This window comes from Dermacentor albipictus, chromosome 5 (genome assembly GCF_038994185.2).
Source record: "Dermacentor albipictus isolate Rhodes 1998 colony chromosome 5, USDA_Dalb.pri_finalv2, whole genome shotgun sequence".
NCBI lineage: Eukaryota > Metazoa > Arthropoda > Arachnida > Ixodida > Ixodidae > Dermacentor > Dermacentor albipictus.
In genome coordinates, this window is record NC_091825.1 from 169,975,415 (window position 1) to 169,994,770 (window position 19,356).

Below are 19,356 nucleotides of genomic sequence, written 5' to 3' on the forward strand. Positions count from 1 at the left end.
ATAGGATAAGCGTGCGCACGAGACATCCCAAGTCAGTGCCGGTACCCCAAGGTCATTTCTGCTCTGCATCGACTGCATCATCTGAGCAGTTAGGAGCTGTCCTTTTACAGCAGTCATGAAAGCCGGCTACCTCTTATTGCTCCTCAGGCAAGGATATCGTAGGGTGGCTGGGCAGGTTTTCAAGTAGACACCACATTCAACAAATGGAAAAGTCAGGATAAGCAGCAGGGTGGATTTTTCTCACTGTAGGATGTCATCTGTTTGTGGCTGCGATAATCTTTGTGTGTATGATGCAGGACCAGTGTGTTGTGAGCGCAGTAGCCAAAGAAAGCATGGCTGCCATCCATGGAATGTGCTTTTCAAAATGTGCTGCCCTTTTCTCCAAATGCCACTAACACTTCTAATCCCTGCTGTGATCGTGTCGTGGGCAGGTGATCAAGCGGGAGAGCCAGAATGTGGTGTTCACCATTCCCATCTCGGAGCCGCTGCCACCACAGTACCTGGTGCGTGTGGACTCGGACTACTGGCTTGGCTCCAACCAGACCATCCCACTCACTTTCCAGCACCTCATCCTGCCCGAACGACACCCACCACACACTGGTGCGTATCCCTTTCCAGTCGTTAGCCATTACCTGTGACAAAATTAGGGAGGGGGGTGTACAGTGTTCTCATTGTTGCTAAACCTTGCTTCATTTGTGACTGGGTTGCAGCGACAGAGGGAGCCATATGCATTCACTAAATATGCTACTTATGAATCTTAGCCCTTCTATTCTTTAACTCTTTGGTTACCGCAAGAAAATAGACATTCCTTTATAGGTCTCAGAAAAAAAAATTTTTACCTCTACAAATAATATTCGAGCACACATTGCAGCATAGCATATTGTACACAATGAAATACTCTTTCCGAAAAGATACCTTGCAAAACAAAAATTTATTAGGTAACATAAAAGCTCCAGAAAGCGCCAGTTTTGCTGCTAGCTGATAAAAACAATAAGATAATATGATATCTACAAAAACATAAATATCAAAAGAAATTCAGAATATACATTTTAAAGATAAATAACCGAGGAACAGTGTCTGAAAAATGCTCAGTACATCATTATTTTTCGGATACAAAAAAAGAAACCAAGACCAGGAACTGCTTTATCACTCATGCCATGCAGTGAAGCTGTTCCTGGTTTTTTGTGAAGCATAGGTGTGCTCTGCATTTTTCCTACAAGATGTCTGGTTTTTGTTCAACTTTGCAGTCCTCGTAACACATTTCGCCGTTTCGCCTTTTTGGCATTTTCTGAGGACGGTCTGATGAGAGGTCCAAGGAATATACTTCACCATTTTGTCTGGAGTCATGCACCTCTTTCCAGGACTGATAGCTCTCCTCATAGCTGGGCAACCACAGAATTGTGCATCCAAGCATATCTGTTTCCATTTTCGCAGATTGTCTTTATGACCTCCACAGTGAAGAAGAAGACTAGAAAAAAATCCGACGTTGTAAACTGTCTTGCGCTGCTCTGTAGCACTGGACCGAGATGTCCTATGGGCGGCCTTCTTGGCGTGAATGGAAGTTTCTTTTCTGCTTATGGTAGCACATCATCACCAAGCGAAGTATGAACCCTGAAGATAATCAGTAGAGCTCTCAGGTCGTGCAAAAAAGATCGGCATATAAGGGGACATGAGGCAGGAGACCGCTGAACACCGTAAATGAAACTCGCCAGTGAACAGCTCCGGATGTCCCAGGCTTACTCAAAACATCGCCTCAGAGCTTGAATCTGCGCGTGTTAGGAGTTGCAAATTTGCATTTGGCAGTTAGTGCATAGTTACTTCGCGTTTCCACCAGGTACAAACTACACAAACAGCAAATGTTTGTGTTGGCTTGCCACTTGGTTAATAACAACAACACCCGTAACTGGTGGCCATTGTCGGTAATGAGGGGGGACCACTCTTATAACCAAGTAATAGATGTATCAAGCTAAGCATGGCTCCCCCTTCGCCTTCATTATAGCAAGGATTTAGTGAACCAACTACAGTTGTCACTTTGTACCACATATATTTTATTTCATTGTTTCCTGCTTGGAGAAGTGCTATGCTTTATTTGCCACACTGTTTTGCTATTGTCAAGGGACACCAAGCTTTCTTTGGCGTCGTAGTGTCAGGGCTGTGGGATTAATAATTGAGGTAATTGCTGAATGTCTCAAGCATTTCGTTGAACAGAATGCCTTATTTTTACTCTCGTTTTATTTGTGATGCATCTGTTAAGAAGGAAATCCTCACATTTGTCTTTTTTTGCCTGCTTGGGGAGCAAAATGTTCTCAGAGGCCAAGTGTGGTGCTTTTCCGGATTGCTGTCACTATGGCCTCGTGCAGAGCTGCTTGACCTGCAGCCACTGCCTGTTTCCGCCCTGTGCAACACAACGTACGAGCTACTGTACCGGTTCAGCCACTTCAACCCGATCCAGACCCAGATATTCCATACGCTATACCACGCGGACCACAACGTGCTCCTGGGCGCTCCTACGGGCTCGGGGAAGACCATTGCAGCCGAGATTGCCATGTTTCGTGTCTTCAACATCAGTCCAGAATCCAAGGTCCTTCTTTTCCTCTCTCTTTTCGCGTAGAATGCATGTGGGGCCAGCTAAAGAAAAGCCTATGAATGCCACCTCTGAAGCTTGCATGCAGTTCCGTAACGAGCATTGCCACTCTTTTTTCCACATTTTTGCATGACAATTCTGTGTGGGGTCTTATGTGCTCGTGTCCTTGCTCTTCAATTCAAACGTCTACAGGAATATGCATAGAGAATCCAGACACAACGCTGTCTGACTGTGCCTTTCTTTCGACTGTCCTGTCATACTGTAGGCTCGCTTCTTCCTTGAGTGACTAGCTGCTGTAAGTAGGGGAAAGACAAAGCAGGGTCAGTGTGAAAAGGGTCAGTTGTGTCTGTCTTGCAGATTGTGTATATCGCTCCTCTGAAGGCATTGGTCAGGGAGAGGATTGAAGACTGGAAGGTTCGGTTCGAAGAGAAGATGGGGAAGCATGTGGCAGAGCTGACTGGCGATGTGACCCCAGATTTCCGTGTCATCACCAGTGCCGACGTCATTGTTACTACACCGGAAAAGTGGGATGGAATCAGCAGGAGCTGGCATACGAGGGGCTACGTCAAGCAGGTGTCCCTCATAATCATCGATGAGATCCATTTGCTGGGTAGGTGGCACACATTTTTCATTGGAATGGAGCAGCTGAGGCTGCAAAGTGTCTGTGCCTGCATGAAGCAAATGATGTGTGATGTAAAAAGCAGCATTGCGATACTTTACACAGCTAAGACCATCTTAGTACTAAACGTCACTTATTTATAAAAATGTGACCCATACTGCTCAATGTGACCCACACTGCTCTTAACCATGTTACATAGAGTCGAGGAGTAGCGACTGTGAAGAAGCAGGTATACTAAGAAAGATTAAATAGAGCAATCAAATTTTGAGAGAGGGGGGGGGTTATCGTGCCCTAAAAATTAAAAAAAATAAAAATTGTGCTCTCAAAGCAAAGCATTGTTTAAAGATGACTACGATTGTGAGAAGCACTGTCGTCATTTGTACAGTCAAGTGACACAGCCTGTGCCCATTGGCTGTTCATGCATACGTCATACCTTCTAGAGCACTCGATGGCACACAAGTCAGATTTATATGTACTGCAGGGTTTGTAACATGATTACAGTCGGAATCGGACTATGGTAGGACTATCTTGCTATCGAAGTGACAGCATTCTATATGCTTTAGAGCAGCTCGTGTGCTTTTCAAGATAATGATAACAGTGATATATATACACTGGTGACTGTTAGAAGCGGCCTTAAGTTGGGGGGTCTCAAAGGTGCTCCTGGGATAAAGTAAGGACAATGCAGTAGTGCAAACAATCACAAGGGCACTTATTGTGGCTTTTATACACCAAACTAGCCAGCTGAATTCCTAATCAAGAAAGTTTGACTCACTGCAACAGGATATCGAGCGAATATGTTCGCCCCACGCCAGGCACGAATGCCTAATTGTTTGTGTGTACAATCACGCAAACAGTGGCACATTCCGAAGGCTTTCTAGGGACAGTTCCGCAGAATTGTGCCGGCCGGCATACGAGACGTCCACACACTCTGTATACCCCAAGCCAATAAGAAAGAGGCTACTCTTACAAGGTTCGTGAAAAAATTGTTGATTAAGTGGGTGAACTGAAATTCCAGAACTTAGTATGCATGAACTGCGACAATTTTTTAACCTTGTTAGAATTTTACTTGGAGTCAACTGCCATTAGTCACAACGGCTGTTATTACATTCAATGCACAGGAATCTGTATTGGTTCGTCGATAGCCCCAATATTTTTTTTAGCATCCTTTGACAACCGCGTTATTGGGGAACTAACTAGAAAATCAATTACTCATGTATTTAGGTATGTTCATGACTATCTAATAGTGCTTAACAATTCATCAGTCCGGTGTCTTGACGATGCTGTAGCAGACTGTTCAAAAATTTTCACCAAATTTTCACGGGCTCAAGTTTACTTTTACACTACCCATTGACAACTGTATTCAGTTTCTAAATCTTAAAATTTTATTTTCATCAGATGACCACGTATGCTGGAGATACAATCCAAGATCAAAGAAAAGTGTTTTGCTTTTTGATAGCGCACATTCAAAATTGATAGAGGGGCATAGCCACCACGTGCATTCAGTCTGCTTTCCAAAAGTCATGTGTTCACCAAATTGAGCATAGTATGTCTAGCCAAGTAGACAGATTGAAACTTGCTGGATTTCCAGTGTCTGTCAATTCATCAGTCTGTGAAACATTGCTTCAAAAATTAAAACGGGGAAAGAAGTGCCCAACTAAAGATCACGACAAAAAACCTGTACATGTAATCCCATACCTCCATAAAGCGTCACATAATTTGAAAAATATGGCAAACCGACACAATGTCAATCTAGTTTTTTCAGCGCCTTGTTAATTGTCAGCAGCGTGTAACCTTCAAAATAAGAAGCACCAGAAACGCATGCAATGTCGCACTAATCACCTGACCTATTACACCGAATGCACTTCAGATGTTGTGTATCAAATACCCTTAGATTGTGGACGCATTTATATCGGACAAACCAGCTGATGCTTCAATGACAGGGCTGGACAGCACAACAATGATGTCAGAAAAGGATACGGTAGTCACTTGGCTGAGCACTGCGAAAAGTGCGCATGCACACCCATGTTTGGCGACACAACCTTCCTGAGTAAAAAAAAAGAAAACACAAAAACAGAAAAAGAAATAGGTGAGACATTTATTATAAGGAAAAAAGGCGACAAGTGCGTCAGCTGTACGTCTTTGATTTTGCAAGAAAAAAGAAGTGACATTTCTGTCGAGATATCTAGACACCTTAACTTATTGACCATACAATTGTGTGTATGATAGGATTCATTTCAATCTTTGTGTATATGGTAATGGAGTGCATGATGTACGTGATGCGCAGAGCATAAATAGATGACCGTTTGTAATAAATACCAGTTGGAAGTAGCACCAAACCTGTCGTATGTGTTCCTTCGACTTCGTCTTTAGCGCTTTTTTATGAAAACTGTCAGGCGTTTTGCTTCTGAGTAACCTTGCATTAGGTAGCTTTAGCAGCGCAAAACTCGCGCCATCTTTTACGCTATTCTGCTATTACACCGACAGCTGGCGGCGTTTGGCTATGCGAGGGGAAGCCGGATTACAGGAGAAGCGAGCGCCATGAGGGGAAAACAAGATAAAGGGGCGTGAGGGAGTCGAGCTTCCCCACAAGTAAAACAACATGTTCATGGCAGTGAGATTGTTTTCTCTGTGCATTTGCTTGACCATTAAGCATCAAAACTTCCTTAGTACATGCAAATTGATGTGTGTGAATATTCAATATTTCCGAATACTTGATTGAGTATCATGTAATTTGATATATTTGCTTTGGCTTGCATTTCAGTATTTGAAGTTTTCTAAGTATTCAAAATGAACAAATACAGTAAAATCTTGTTGATATGATCCCGTTTCATAAAATATCCCAGTGCCAACGTTTGCACTCGAGCGCACAAAAATTGACGCAATACAGTTCTCTTTTTTGCTAGTTGACACGTTCCCTCAAAACATGATTTTATGCCATTCAGTACATCATCAAACTGCAATCATATGATACATTTTCTGGCCACTAGATACCATTCAACCAGTGAAGGCATGAGGCACGGACAGTCGAGAACATGAATTGTTGGTATCATTCACTCAAATGGTGGAAGTAATTCACCGGAGTGCGAAAAACAATTTGCAACATTGAAATTTAGCATGTTGTAAGCTAATGGACTTAGGCGTGGACATTTAGAAAATTCATATTATCCTGAAGTTTGTATCAGGCGTGATCGTATCACCGATATTCTACTGTACTCCACGAATGTTAAAAATGTAGAGCTGAAGTAGTACAAAGCTGCAGAAGTCTAATGCGGGTGTTACGTGGTGTAATTTTGATCATGATTGAGCCAGATCGATATCGAATTTCTTGATTGCAGTTGGCTGCTTTGCGCATTATGTGGGAGAAAGCCAATATTGGGTGACATTGGGACATGCCGAGCATGCGGCAGGTGACACAGATTTCGTTAGACTGTACCACTTTGCACTACTTCCACAGTGCCGTGGTGGCACCACTGTTCGGTGCTGATAGCGTGTGGGAGCAACATGAAGGAAAAGGGTATGCCAACTGAGGGGGTCGCTCACTCGGCGCGAATAAGCCCCCTAATTAAAGCTAAAGGCAGCGACATTGTTTTAGCTTGCCACCCGGGCCAGCGAGCGAGGGCAGGTGAAGAGATCTGAGGCTTATTTGTGTCTCCCTGTCTGCTGGTCAGCTGGTTTCGCTGTGGAAAGAAACTCGTGAGCGTCCACGTGCTGCCAGCCGTGCCTTTTGTTTCCGCCGTTTTTTGTTTTGACTTGTGCCAGCGCCATGACAGTTGCTCTTCATGGTGATCGTGGATCCGGCGATCGTGACAGCCAGCATGCTGCGCAGTGCAATCGCCTTGATAAAAAAAAAAGTGAGAGGGCAAGTGGTGGAGCGTGAAGGAGAGGCCGTGAGCACCACTGTGAGAGTGCACCTGCTCACCGCTAATAACACACAGGGGCAACATGGAGGAAAAGGATGCACAGGTGGCATGATATCATAGCTGGCGACAGAAGGGGTCGCTCAATCTCCCGGTGCGGAGCTCCATCATGAGTGCTAGTGCGCCCCTTGACAGTTCACTTTAAGCGGAGCAGCTTATCGATATGCTTCGAGTAATCTGGTTTAAAATACATGTGTTTTGGTCAGGACTGGAAGAAATTTCGAATAAGCTGATAATTCGAGCAATGCGGCTTTGCTATAAAGAGGGCTTACTGCACTTACGTTTGCTGAAGACCTGAAGCAGTATGCTCAAGCGATCGCATTTGGAGATAAGATCAGTTTAGTGAGAGTTCGCGCAACTAGGTACAGGATGCACAATGGGCCAAACTCACTCTTTGCACAGCTCAACAAATGACCTCCGACGCATCCAATGCCATGATGCCATATCATGCGTACATGAACATATTCCGAAAATGATTGCTTGAGGATACCTACTCGCAGCGGTCACATTGTCCACTGGCGTGATGGGTTCACTTTCAGTCATCATATTCGACAGGACATATATTCGAGAGCACATAAAATCAAAATATTGGGTACGTCTCACATGAGTAAAATGTTGTGCCAGCCTGCTTCGGCTTTGATTTCAGAAAATTGTTTCTGCTGATAGCACTTCTCTTCTGCCCCTTTGCTGAAGTAGCTGGGGCTGCAGCTGGTGGACGAAAATGCACCCCGCCTATGACCAGAGAAAAGTTTTGCACGAAAAACAGTATTGGTCCCTCATAAGAGCAATAAGTGAATGTGCATTAGTTTATATAGACCGGCTGGCCATTACTCAACTCATGCATTTCGTTAACATCGACAGCCTTCTTACAACACATTGGTTTCGAGCTCGCCACCCAAACATATGACGGAGAGATGGAGTGAACGCTGCCTAGCAGCAATGCCTTCACCAACTGCAGAAAAAGGACCTATCACCCCATAAACCTGAGCCATGTGAAAAGGCACCACAAGTAAGAATGAGCATCTATAACCTGTGGGAACACGATGCAGGTAGTATGCACACCTGTGAGCGTGGCATGCTGTTCACAGAAAGAAGCTGCGTGGGTCAAAAAAAAGAGAATCAAATGTTCACCGCCTCTCGTATCTAGGGGTGTGCAAAAGCAATATTTGAGTCCGAATCAAATACGAATTGTATGATGCCAGAAGTAAGTCAAATCGAATATCAAATAGTTTTTGAATAAGGAACAGCCGTTATCACAATTAATAGAAAACTATGTTCACGTTGTAGTATTGTTAACATTAGCAAGTTTGTGTTATTACATAGTACATTATGAACCATTGTTAAATGAGAGCACAATTGGACCATTAGAAGCAAGCAAGTAGTTTCTTCACATGTGCAGGACTCTTCAGCGAGAGCAAATGATCGTTGTATAACTGTCACGGGCATCGCTGCTGCTTCGTTAGTTCAACCTTCTTTTGTTTAGACTGATCCAGGCACTAGGAAAGTGATTCGGTTCGTAGTCAGCTGGTATCTATACTTGTGGAACGAGCTGCAGCTGGAGAAAACGCCACTTGCATTTAACTTTTCCTTTTGCTTCATTATTTCCTCGAGTGACGGCTTGCCACGACGCTGGCAGATCCTCAGAACATACCCGTGATGTGGGTTAGATAAGGTGGAAAATTAAAAAATGAGAAACAGCGTCCATCATCAAACCCTGCAATAAATGTTAAACCGATTAGCAATATGTCACCCGTTTCCTCATCTGACTTTTCCCTAGTTGTACAGCACTTCTCGTGCATAATTGGCAACTGGAAACAAGATTCGCAAGAAGTTGAGAAATTATGTCAGCTACTAAGGGACAGAGCAGAGGCAACAGCCAAGCAAGAATGAAAAGTGAATATTAACAATTTAATCATTCATCTTGAAAATATTGACACGTAAACACATTTATCTTTTACGGGTGAGCGCTTTTAACGTCTAAGAAATGTTATCAATGCTTCTATCTGCTGTCTGTTGTCGCCGAACCTTGTGTAATCTGATTGCATGTATGCACAACGCAAATGGTGTAGAACTGTATGCTCGTCGAGCTGTGTTCGTTGGTGTTTATTTGGTGCGGTGACCAATGTTGGCCATCGAGCCTGGTGGGCAATAGCCTGGTGGGCCAATAAAGATTATGCCTGAGGGGACGCCACATGCTCATCACACCCCTTATCCCCGTGTTTCTTTGTTCAATACAAACAAAATACATCCAGGCTCAGCGTATAAAAAACTTAACTTCATGCCTGGTCGAGGCTCTGCTGCCGTCCCAGCCTGGTCGACGACACCTGTTATCCAGGCGAGTAATGGTCCAGCGGCCTCCGTGGTCGAGTGCTCCGCCTGGGCACCGGTGTTGACGGGTCGGGTGTGGCAACGCCAGGTGCTGCCTAAGCCAGCCTTCCTCCAACCGGAGGGTCCGCAGTGGCCGGCCTTGAGAGTGGCGCCGAACATTACAATGGCCCAACGGGCGCCACACACCTGGGAACACTTGATGCCTCCAAGGTGGGCGGTGCTTCGGTGGCAGTGACTGGTATTGCCGTTGGTCCCCCTGCGGGCTGGACTTCTGAAGTGGCAGTCGAGGGTGCAAGCCAGCTCCCGAGGCGAGGCTTAACATGGTCGGCATACTGGTGCCACGTGGTTCCCTCTGGCATGCCGATGAGCAGCGATGAGGCGCTGGCAGGAGATGCAACTTCTCCGACAAACTAGGGTGGGCCAGGACAGAAGTTCCTGTTGAAGAGTGGAGCCCCCGACTCCGCAAAGGCCGGGAACAACACCTCCAGTCAGCAGCCAGTTTCTGTTGCAGCTGCTTCAGGAGAGCTGTGGATTGGAGGTCCGGATGCAAGACGTCCAAGGGTGTCTTGACCATCCAGCCCAGCAGGAGCTAACAGCGGGCACGGCCAACGACATTGTGGGGCATCGTCATGGTCACATGCTCGTCAGAGTCGTGCTTTGCACCAGCATCCTGATCTATGACATCAAAGACATTTACGGAGCCAAAAAAATGTCAAAGAGTGCCCGAGGAGCCCCTAAACATGCTATATTGATGACAACGTAGCAAGGTGCTGCCACCTCAGATCAACTGTCCCTGCTGACTTTAAAACTATATTAAAATATGATCAAGGTAACATTCGCCATTAATACTCTCTCAGAGGTACCTATATATGCACTAGAATTGAACAACACAAACATTTAAAGTTTGAAATTTCACGTCAGAATGAAAGTGTCCAACTCAAGAGATAAGAAAGAATGCACGGAACTGGCAAAACTGATCAACAAAGAGAAAATAAGTGATATTAAAAATTATAACGGGGGAAAGACTGAAGAACCCGTAAAAATTGGATGCATCCTGAAATCAGTGAGACAGAGACATGGCATAGGAGAAACCAAGATGTATGCACTAAAACATCAGCAAGGTAATATCATCAGCAATCTGGAAGATATAGTAAAAGCAGTGGAAGAATTCTATACTGACTTGTACAGTACCTAGAGGAGTCAGGATACCTCAATTAGACAAGAAACGAGGAAGAGCGGCAGGAGAAGATGGAATAACAGTCGAGTTAATCAAAGATGGAGGAGACATAATGCTTGGAAAACTGGCGGCTCTTTATACGAAGTGTCTTTTGACTGCAGGGGTCCCAGAAAACTGGAAGAATGCAAACATTATACTAATCCACAAAAAGGGAGGTGTTATAGAATTGAAAAGATTATAGGCTTATTAGCTTACTTCCAGTATTATATAAAATATTTACCCAAATAATCTCCAATGGAATAAGGGCAACACTTGACTTTAGTCAACCATAGAACAGGCTGGCTTCAGGAAATGATACCTTACAATAGATCACATCCATGTCATTAATCAGGTAATCGAGCAATGGACAGAGTACAATAAGCCTCTCTATATTGCTTTCATAGATTACAAAAAAGAATTTAATTCAGTAGAGGTACCAGCAGTCATAGAGGCATTGCATAATCAAGGAGCTCAGACCACTTACCTAAATACCCTGGAAAATATCTACAGAGATTGCACAGCCACCTTAATTCTACACAAGAAAAGTAGGAAGATACCTATAAAGAAAGGGGTCAGACAAGGAGGCACAATCTCTCCAATTCTATTCACTGCGTGCTTGGAAGAAGTATTCAAGGTATTAAACTGGGAAGGTTTAGGAGTAAAGATCGATGGCGAATACCTCAGCAACCTTCAGTTTGCCGATGACATTGTTCTATTCAGCAACACTGCGGACGACTAACAACAAATGATTGAGGACCTTAACAGGGAGAGTGTAAAAGCGGGGCTGAAGATTAATTTGCAGAAGACAAAGATAATGATAAATAACTGGGCAAGGGAACAAGAGTTCAAGATCGCAAGTCAGCCTCTAGAGTCTGTGAAGGAGTACGTTCACCTAGGTCAACTAATCACAGGGAACCCTGACCATGAGAAGGAAATTCACAGAAGAGTAAAAAATAAGTTGGATCGCATATGGCAGACATCGTGAGCTTCTTACTGGGAGCTTACCATTATCATTGAAAAGGAAAGTATAGAATCAGTGCATTTTACCGGTGCTGACATATGGGGCAGAGACTTGGAGACTGACAAAGAAACTTGAGAACAAGTTAAGGACTGCGCAAAGAGCGATGAACGAAGAATGCTAGGCATGACTTTTAAGAGACAGACGGAGAGTGGTTTGGATGAGAGAGCAAACAGGTATAGACAATATTCTAATAGACATTAAAAGAAAAAAAATGGCGCTGGGCATGTCATGTAATGCGCAGGTTACATAACCGTTGGACCATTAGGGTTACAGAATGGGTACCAAGAGAAGGGAAGCGCAGTAGAGGATGGCAGAAGACTAGTTGGTGCGACGAAATTAGTAAATTTGCGGATGGTAGTTGGGATTGGTTGGCCAGGGTGTCTACAAACCGGGAAAACCGTGATTTCTCAGGGATATTAAGTAGTCTGGAAAAACTCAGGGAATTTGTGCCTCTATCAGGGAAAATTCGTGGTAATTTTGTTGAAAGGGTTGAAAGTCATGTTCAATGCTGGCTCGAGTAACAGGCAGGAATCATAATGAATCTTCTTTGAGCTCTGGTCGTCAGCTGGAAGAGTTTCCCATGTACAGTCAACGACCGACTTTCCGGATGCCCGACAATTTCGACGCCTTCGCGGCACCACCACTTACCCCATAGAGTCAATGTATCAAAACATCAGAAATTTAGGACGCAAGAACCCTGTGCCGTCTGATTTTCCGGACGTCTCGCTGTGACCGCAGGTCCAAAATTGCTTTAATAAAAGCCACAACCGCCACCATTTTCATTACCTCGCCACCTCGAACCGGCGCTCTCACACGCCGATCCGCTGACAGCCATAGCCACCACTGCGGTAATGCTAGGCCTAGCTGCTTTGTTGTTCGCTATGAAGCTTCTTGCCGCTAGGTGCCGTGTTTTTATTGAAAGAATTCGCTGCTGTCAGCAATGGCATGGATTCCGCCCTTGTGGTCCTTGCGATTGGCTTCGAAGCTCGGAAAGCACGAGGCGTTGCATAATGCCAGTTCCCAAAAGTCAGCTTCGCATCTTTACAGTAATGTTACTTGGTGAAGCATACACAAAAGTATTGCAGTGAAGCATAAGAGTGTGAAGGGGCTATTGCCACGGGACACAGTATGTATTCCTTAATTATACACGTGTGCATCCGGTACCTCCTGTTACCGTATGAGCACCGATATGCCTAATACGTGCTCCGACAGGCCTTCAGAGCTTTCTCGAATGTGCCTGTGGCGGTTTGAGCCCTTAAGGGCAGTAAATGACATGCATTTATCGCGTTTTCGCTGCCCCTAGGGAGTTCAAAAAATCGGACGTGAACTGTGCAGCTGACCGAAAAGCTGGTTCAAATGGTCTGTGGGGTGAACGAGTGGTGGAAGGAGGACAACAACAGAAAAGACCTACGCATTGAGGAATGAATGGAAAAGGAAGCATGCTGCCACAGTTTGAAGGAGCTTGAGCTCAAAAAACCAAGTGTCTGCTGATGCCGAGATGCAGGTGTCCCTCATCCAAACCAAAATAAACTCTAAAGCAGTGAAACACAACACTGAGGCGTCATGCACAAGCTGGGAGTATGTCAAGACAGTTGAGGTTGACTTACGAGCTGAGAAAGAGAATCTCAATTGTGACAAAGTTCGGGCCTCATACCATGGAGTTTGCTATCAATTGATAGAAATAGCTCATTTTCGAAAATATTTGCTTATGTATGCATCTCCTTTTTATTTGTATTTGAGGATGTCCAACTGGATTTGCAATTTTTTTGAAGACATTTTATTTGCTATGCATTTTACTAACCCCTCCTTTCTATTCTCTTTTTGAATAATGTAAACACTACTCTTTAGTATTCAAACTGAATTCTGTCGTGTTTTTTTATTATTTTTTTCATATGCTTACTAGACAGTGACAGCACCGGCGACGTGGTTTCAGCCCGTCTTGACATAAAACATAGTTCTCCGTCACTCTGAGAATTTTGCAAAGGCACTCAGGGAAAACCTGAAAAACCCGGGGGAATTTGGAAATGTCATCTTGGCAGACACCCTGTTGGCGCTGGACAGGAATTATTGGAGATAGCAGGGAGAGGCCTTTGTTCTGCAGTGGGCGTAAATAGGTTGATGATGATGGTGGTCGTGATGGTGGTCTTTTCGGCTCATAAAAGCCGACTGCAACGAAAGTTTTAACAGTGTAAAAAGCACAGTTTCAGGTCATTTAGACATGCAGTAGCCTTTGTGCAGAATTTTACATTTGAAATACGAGTGAATGCATCACGAAACATGAAAACGCTCTCAATTATAGATGTCTTTCATACCAAAACTGCAAGAAACTCCATCATTACCACTTACTGAAAGTGACATACGACTTAGACCGTAGAGAACCAGTGCTCATGTCATCTCCTTCTTTTGCTTGTACTGTTCCCATGTATCAGCGAACAAGTACCGCACGTGTATTAGCCGTAGAGTTACTATACTGCAAACTGCTTTGAGTGCTTTGCTGGAGCTGTTGTGCACCTGCAATGTTTTTTAATGCGAAGCATCTTTCCCCAAGTCAAGGCACGTTTCTGTATTTAGCTGTCTACATGCAACAAGCAGAGCCTCGATGCGTTTTGTCCCCATTCGGAGCCTAGAGCACATTTAGGTGACCAAGCGAAGGGAACTTAGCTTAACATAGCTTAGGCTGAGCAGGCAACTACGACTATCTGTTGTAAAGAGCGGGAAGTAGCTAAGGCTCAGTGAAAAGTGCGCATAAAGTTCTATTGCAAAGTTCAGCACATTTCGCTCTAGTGGCATCACATTCAGATATCTTTTGCCGCCGCATCTACAGCATGGCCGAGGCATGACATCCTCTTTTGTGACAAACACAGCATGTTGTCCCTGCTGATAGCGTTTCTTATGCTGGGTCAGAAAGGCTTTCATTCGTCATGGCCAGTCTAAAGCGCTTGTGATAGCTTTTTCATTTTTTCACCAGCAACACAAATAAAGGCGGCCTTGACTACTACATAATACCAACATAAGATCGAATTATGTAAATTTTACTGTAAAAAAGAAGCATATATATATATATATATATATATATATATATATATATATATATATATATTAGTCATATAATGAGAAGCCAACAAACACTGACACCAAGTACAACATACAGGAAATTGCATGTGCTTAATAAATGAAATAAAGTAATGATAAATTAATGGAAATTAAAGTGGATGAAAAAACAACTTGCCGCAGGTGGGAACCGAACCCACAACCTTCGCATGTCGCGTGCGATGCTCTACCAATTGAGCTACCGCGGCGGCGTTTCCCCATCCACTTTCTTGGGTATTTATGTGTACTAGTAGAACCCTGGGAGTGTTAGCCAGCGCCCCCACTCACAGACCTAGGCGGCGGACGTGGAACGTCTTTTTTGCCGCAGGTGTCATGAGAACGTGATCTTTTCGGGTGAAGGCAACTGGTCAATAAACCCACATAGGCTACCTGAAGGCATCAATGTTGCCGGATTCGAGACCCTCGTTATGTGATAAACGAGAAGAAAGGGGGTTAACCGAGGGACCCGATGTATATATATATATATATATATATATATATATATATATATATATATATATATATATTGCTACAGAACAGCCACCACAGTGAGGCTGCACTGAGGATGAAGAAGTTGACGTGGGCCCGCTTGATATAGCGTAGCCATTTCGGCCTTCCGTTAGCTTCCCTTCCCTGTAAATAATTTGTATATAGTATTGGGCTCCAGCTACACGTAACATCAATTTGTTGGAATTTGACGTTCCCCATACCCGTCATGGAGCTTCGCAGCGGTCGCAACGGCGACAGTACAACTTCGGCTCCTGCTGGTGGCACTTCATCTACGCAACCGTCTCCGCCTGTAGCCCCGACCTACGTCGCTGTTTCCCCCCTCGAGATCCTGGTGTTTTCAATGGAGTCGGCAGTCCCGATGTTGATGACTGGCTCCGCTTATACGAACGTGTCAGCACCAGTCACAGGTGGGATCCGACTATTATGCTTGCGAACGTTCTTTTCTACCTCGACGGAGCTCCACTTGCATGGTTCCAAACTCACGAAGAGGAGATCTCAAGCTCGGATCTCTTCAAAGAGAAACTCCGCGACCTTTTTGGCCGTCCGTTCGGTCGCCAAGTCAATGCCAAGAAAGCCCTTGCCACAGGTGTTTCAGACGTCAACCGAGTCCTACGTGTCGTACATTCTTGACGTCTTGGCCCTTTGTGCCAAGGCTGACCCGACCATGTCTGAGGATGATAAGGTTAATCACACCCTCAAAGGCATTGCTGACGTCGCCTTCAATTTACTGGTGTTTACGAACGTCACCAGCACCGATGCGATCCTCAAGGAGTGCCGCCGTCTTGAGCATGCTAAAAGCCGCTGAGTATCCCAGCACATCACGCGACTTCCCAACACAGCTGCTACGTCATCCTGTGACGACCTCTTCCACCAGCCGTCGCAATGTGACAACTTGACCCGCATCATTCGTCGTTAGGTCGAAGCGGCACTACCGGCGGCCCCTTCATTCCCATCACCTGATCATTCTCCGGTGACAATCTCCTTGATCCAGGCCGTCGTCCGTCAAGAGTTGTCCAACGTCGGCCTGCAATCCATTCGTTCCATACGCTCGGAACCTCTTTCTCCACGCATGTCCCCGCCGCGCTCTTCTTACTCCTCTTACGGACAGCGCAACCCCTCCGATTGGCGAACAGTGGACGATAGGCCGATCTGTTTTAATTGCCGACGCATTGGACATGTCGCTCGCCACTGCCGCAGCCGCTGGACTTCTTCGATGCGCTATTCTCCTGATTACCACTCTCACCCCTCTAGCGCGTCCTTTTCCTTCGCCCCTTCTATGCCCGCTCCATCATCTGACCCTGCGACACCTCTGACACGACCCCGCTACTCCCGCTCGCCTTCTCCCTTCTGTCGTCAATCTCGTTCGCCCCCTTCATACCGTGCTCCTTCTCCGACCTACTCGCTGCACCCCCGACCGGAAAACTAGACAGTGCAACTTCTGGAGGTGAAGCTGCAAAGACGACATTGGCACGAAACCCTCGCTTCACCTTACCCACGAACAAGAATCTTTTGGACGTTCTCGTCGACAATGTTCCTGTGTGCGCATTGGTTGACACTGGGGCGCATGTGTCCATTATGAGTGCTGCTCTTCGCCGTCGGCTCAAGAAAGTTCTGACGCCCGCCCCGAACCGATTTGTACAAGTCGCCGACGGAGGGACTGTCGCTATTATTGGCATCTGCTCTGCCCGACTCGCCATTGCTGAGAGACAAACCCTAGTTCTCTTCACCGTCATCGACCATTGCCCTCACGACCTCATTCTCGGTCTGGATTTCCTTGCCAATCATTCGGGCCTCATTGACTGTTTGATCGGCTCACTTTGCCTTGACTTGCCTCTTCTTGCCGACCCTGTGGACCTGCCTCGAAGCCGTTTGAGCTGCATGGATTTTATTCGCCTACCGCCTCAATCTGTGACACACGTCGACTTGTTGTCCTCACCAGCTGTACCTGACGGTAATTACGTGGTCGCACCAATTCCGGCAGTTATACTTACACATGGTGTTATCGTGCCGCACACTGTGCTGATAATTACTGGCAACCGCACCTGCCTTCCCCTTCTCAATTTCGCGCTAACCGCGCAAGTTCTGCCTCAGGGGCTTTCATTGGCTATAATTAGCGCTTTGCAGGATGGTCAGATCGAGCCATTCACAGTGGAAGATCCTCACAGCTCAGCCCATACCGTGACGTCATCGCACGGTACTGACGTCGACATTGAGAAGATGGTTTCCTCTGAACTTACACCTGTTCAAGCTGAAGCCCTTTGCCGCGTTCTTGACGGCTATCGCGACATTTTTTTACTTTGACAACCGACTTTTAGGTCAAACGTCCGTCATGACCTATCGCATAAACACTGGCGATGCGAACCCTATTCACCGATGTCCATATCGTGTTTCTACGTCCGAACGAGCTGTTATCCAACAGGAAGTCAAAAAGCTGCTTGCAAAGGACATTATCGAGCCTTCCTGTAGTCCCTGGGCTTCTCCCGTCATACTTGTCAAAAAGAAGGATGGAACGTGGCGTTTTTGTGTAGATTATTGCCACCTGAACAAAATCACAAAAAAGGACGTGTACCCTTTGCCACGTATTGATGACGCTCTAGACTGCTTGTACGGTGCCAACTATTTTTCTTCTATCGACTTACGGTCCAGCTACTGGCAGATATCCGTCGACGACATGGACCGAGAGAAGACTGCATTTATTACCCCTGATGGCCTTTATCAGTTCAAGGTGATGCCTTTCGGTCTCTGTAACGTGCCCGCTACCTTTGAACGAATGATCGACTCTTTGCTTCAAGGGTTCAAGTGGTCCACCTGTTTGTGCTATCTGGACGACGTCATCGTTTATTCGCCCACATTTGACACACATCTAGACCGTCTTTCAGCGATTCTTGACGTGTTTCGCCGCTCCGATCTGCAGTTGAACTCGTCAAAATGTCACTTCGCTCGCCGCCAAATCACCGTCCTTGGACACCTCGTGGACGCCAGAGGCGTGCGACCTGATCCGGACAAAACTCGCGCCGTTACGAACTTTCCTGTTCCGAAGTCTACCAAGGACATTCGTAGTTTCGTAGGGCTGTGCTCATATTTTCGACGCTTTGTGAAGGATTTGGCGACTATCGCACGTCCCCTTACCAACCTCTTGAAGAAAGACGTCCCATTTTCTTGGGGACCTGACCATGCCGCATCTTTTTTGCAGCTCACTACTCTCCTTACCACGCCTCCAATTCTGGCCCACTTTGACCTGTCTGCCTCGGCAGAAGTTTGAACTGATGCCAGTGGTCACGGCATAGGAGCAGCGTTAGCACAATGCCAGCGTGGACATCACCGCGTTATAGCCTATGCCAGCCGACTTCTATCACCCGCCGAGTGCAATTATTCAATCACAGAGCGCGAGTGCCTCGCTCTTGTGTGGGCTCTTGCCAAGTTTCGTCCATACTTGTACGGACGCCCCTTCTGTGTCATCACTGATTACCACGCGCTCTGCTGGCTATCCTCGCTCAAGGACTCCACGGGACGCCTCGCTCGCTGGGCATTACGCCTGCAAGAATATACCTTCTCCATGGTATATAAGAAGGGACGCTTGCACCAGGATGCCGATTGTTTGTCCTGCTAAGCCGTCGACGAACCGGCTGATGCAGACGCCATCGCTTACGTTTTCTCTGTCTCCGAGTTGCTTGAAATCGGCAACGAGCAACGCCGCGATCCTTCATTACAAGCCCTCATCGACCATTTGGAGTCAACGCCTGGTGACGCCTTTCCCCGGATGTTTCTCCTTAAGTAGGGGACATTATACTGCCGCAATCTCAATCCACATGGCCTTGACCTTCCGCTTGTAATTCCATCACACCTGCATTCGACTGTCCTCCAACAACTTCACGATGCTCCCTTGGCTGGACACTTGGGCGTCTCGCGCACATACAACCATGTACGCCGTCGATTCTTTTAGCCGGGTCTCGCCCGCTCTGTGCGGCGCTACGTTGCCGCTTGTGAGCCCTTTCAGCGCCGGAAGAAGCCCTCCACACCTCGAGCTGGATGTCGCCAGCCGATCGACATCCCACCAGGACCCTTTTTCCG

General features: G+C 46.0%; 1 protein-coding gene across 2 annotated transcripts in view; it reads left to right on the plus strand.

Annotated features, from left to right (window-relative positions):
• The window catches only part of LOC139060239 (activating signal cointegrator 1 complex subunit 3-like), a 462,385-nt gene that overhangs the window by 240,785 nt on the left and 202,244 nt on the right, over positions 1-19,356 (plus strand). For both annotated transcript variants that reach the window (XM_070539311.1, XM_070539312.1), the window contains 3 exons: positions 432-600; positions 2,361-2,581; positions 2,942-3,194. In XM_070539311.1, the coding sequence (XP_070395412.1) occupies positions 432-600; positions 2,361-2,581; positions 2,942-3,194 (643 nt within the window). The remainder of the gene's footprint in view (positions 1-431; positions 601-2,360; positions 2,582-2,941; positions 3,195-19,356) is intronic.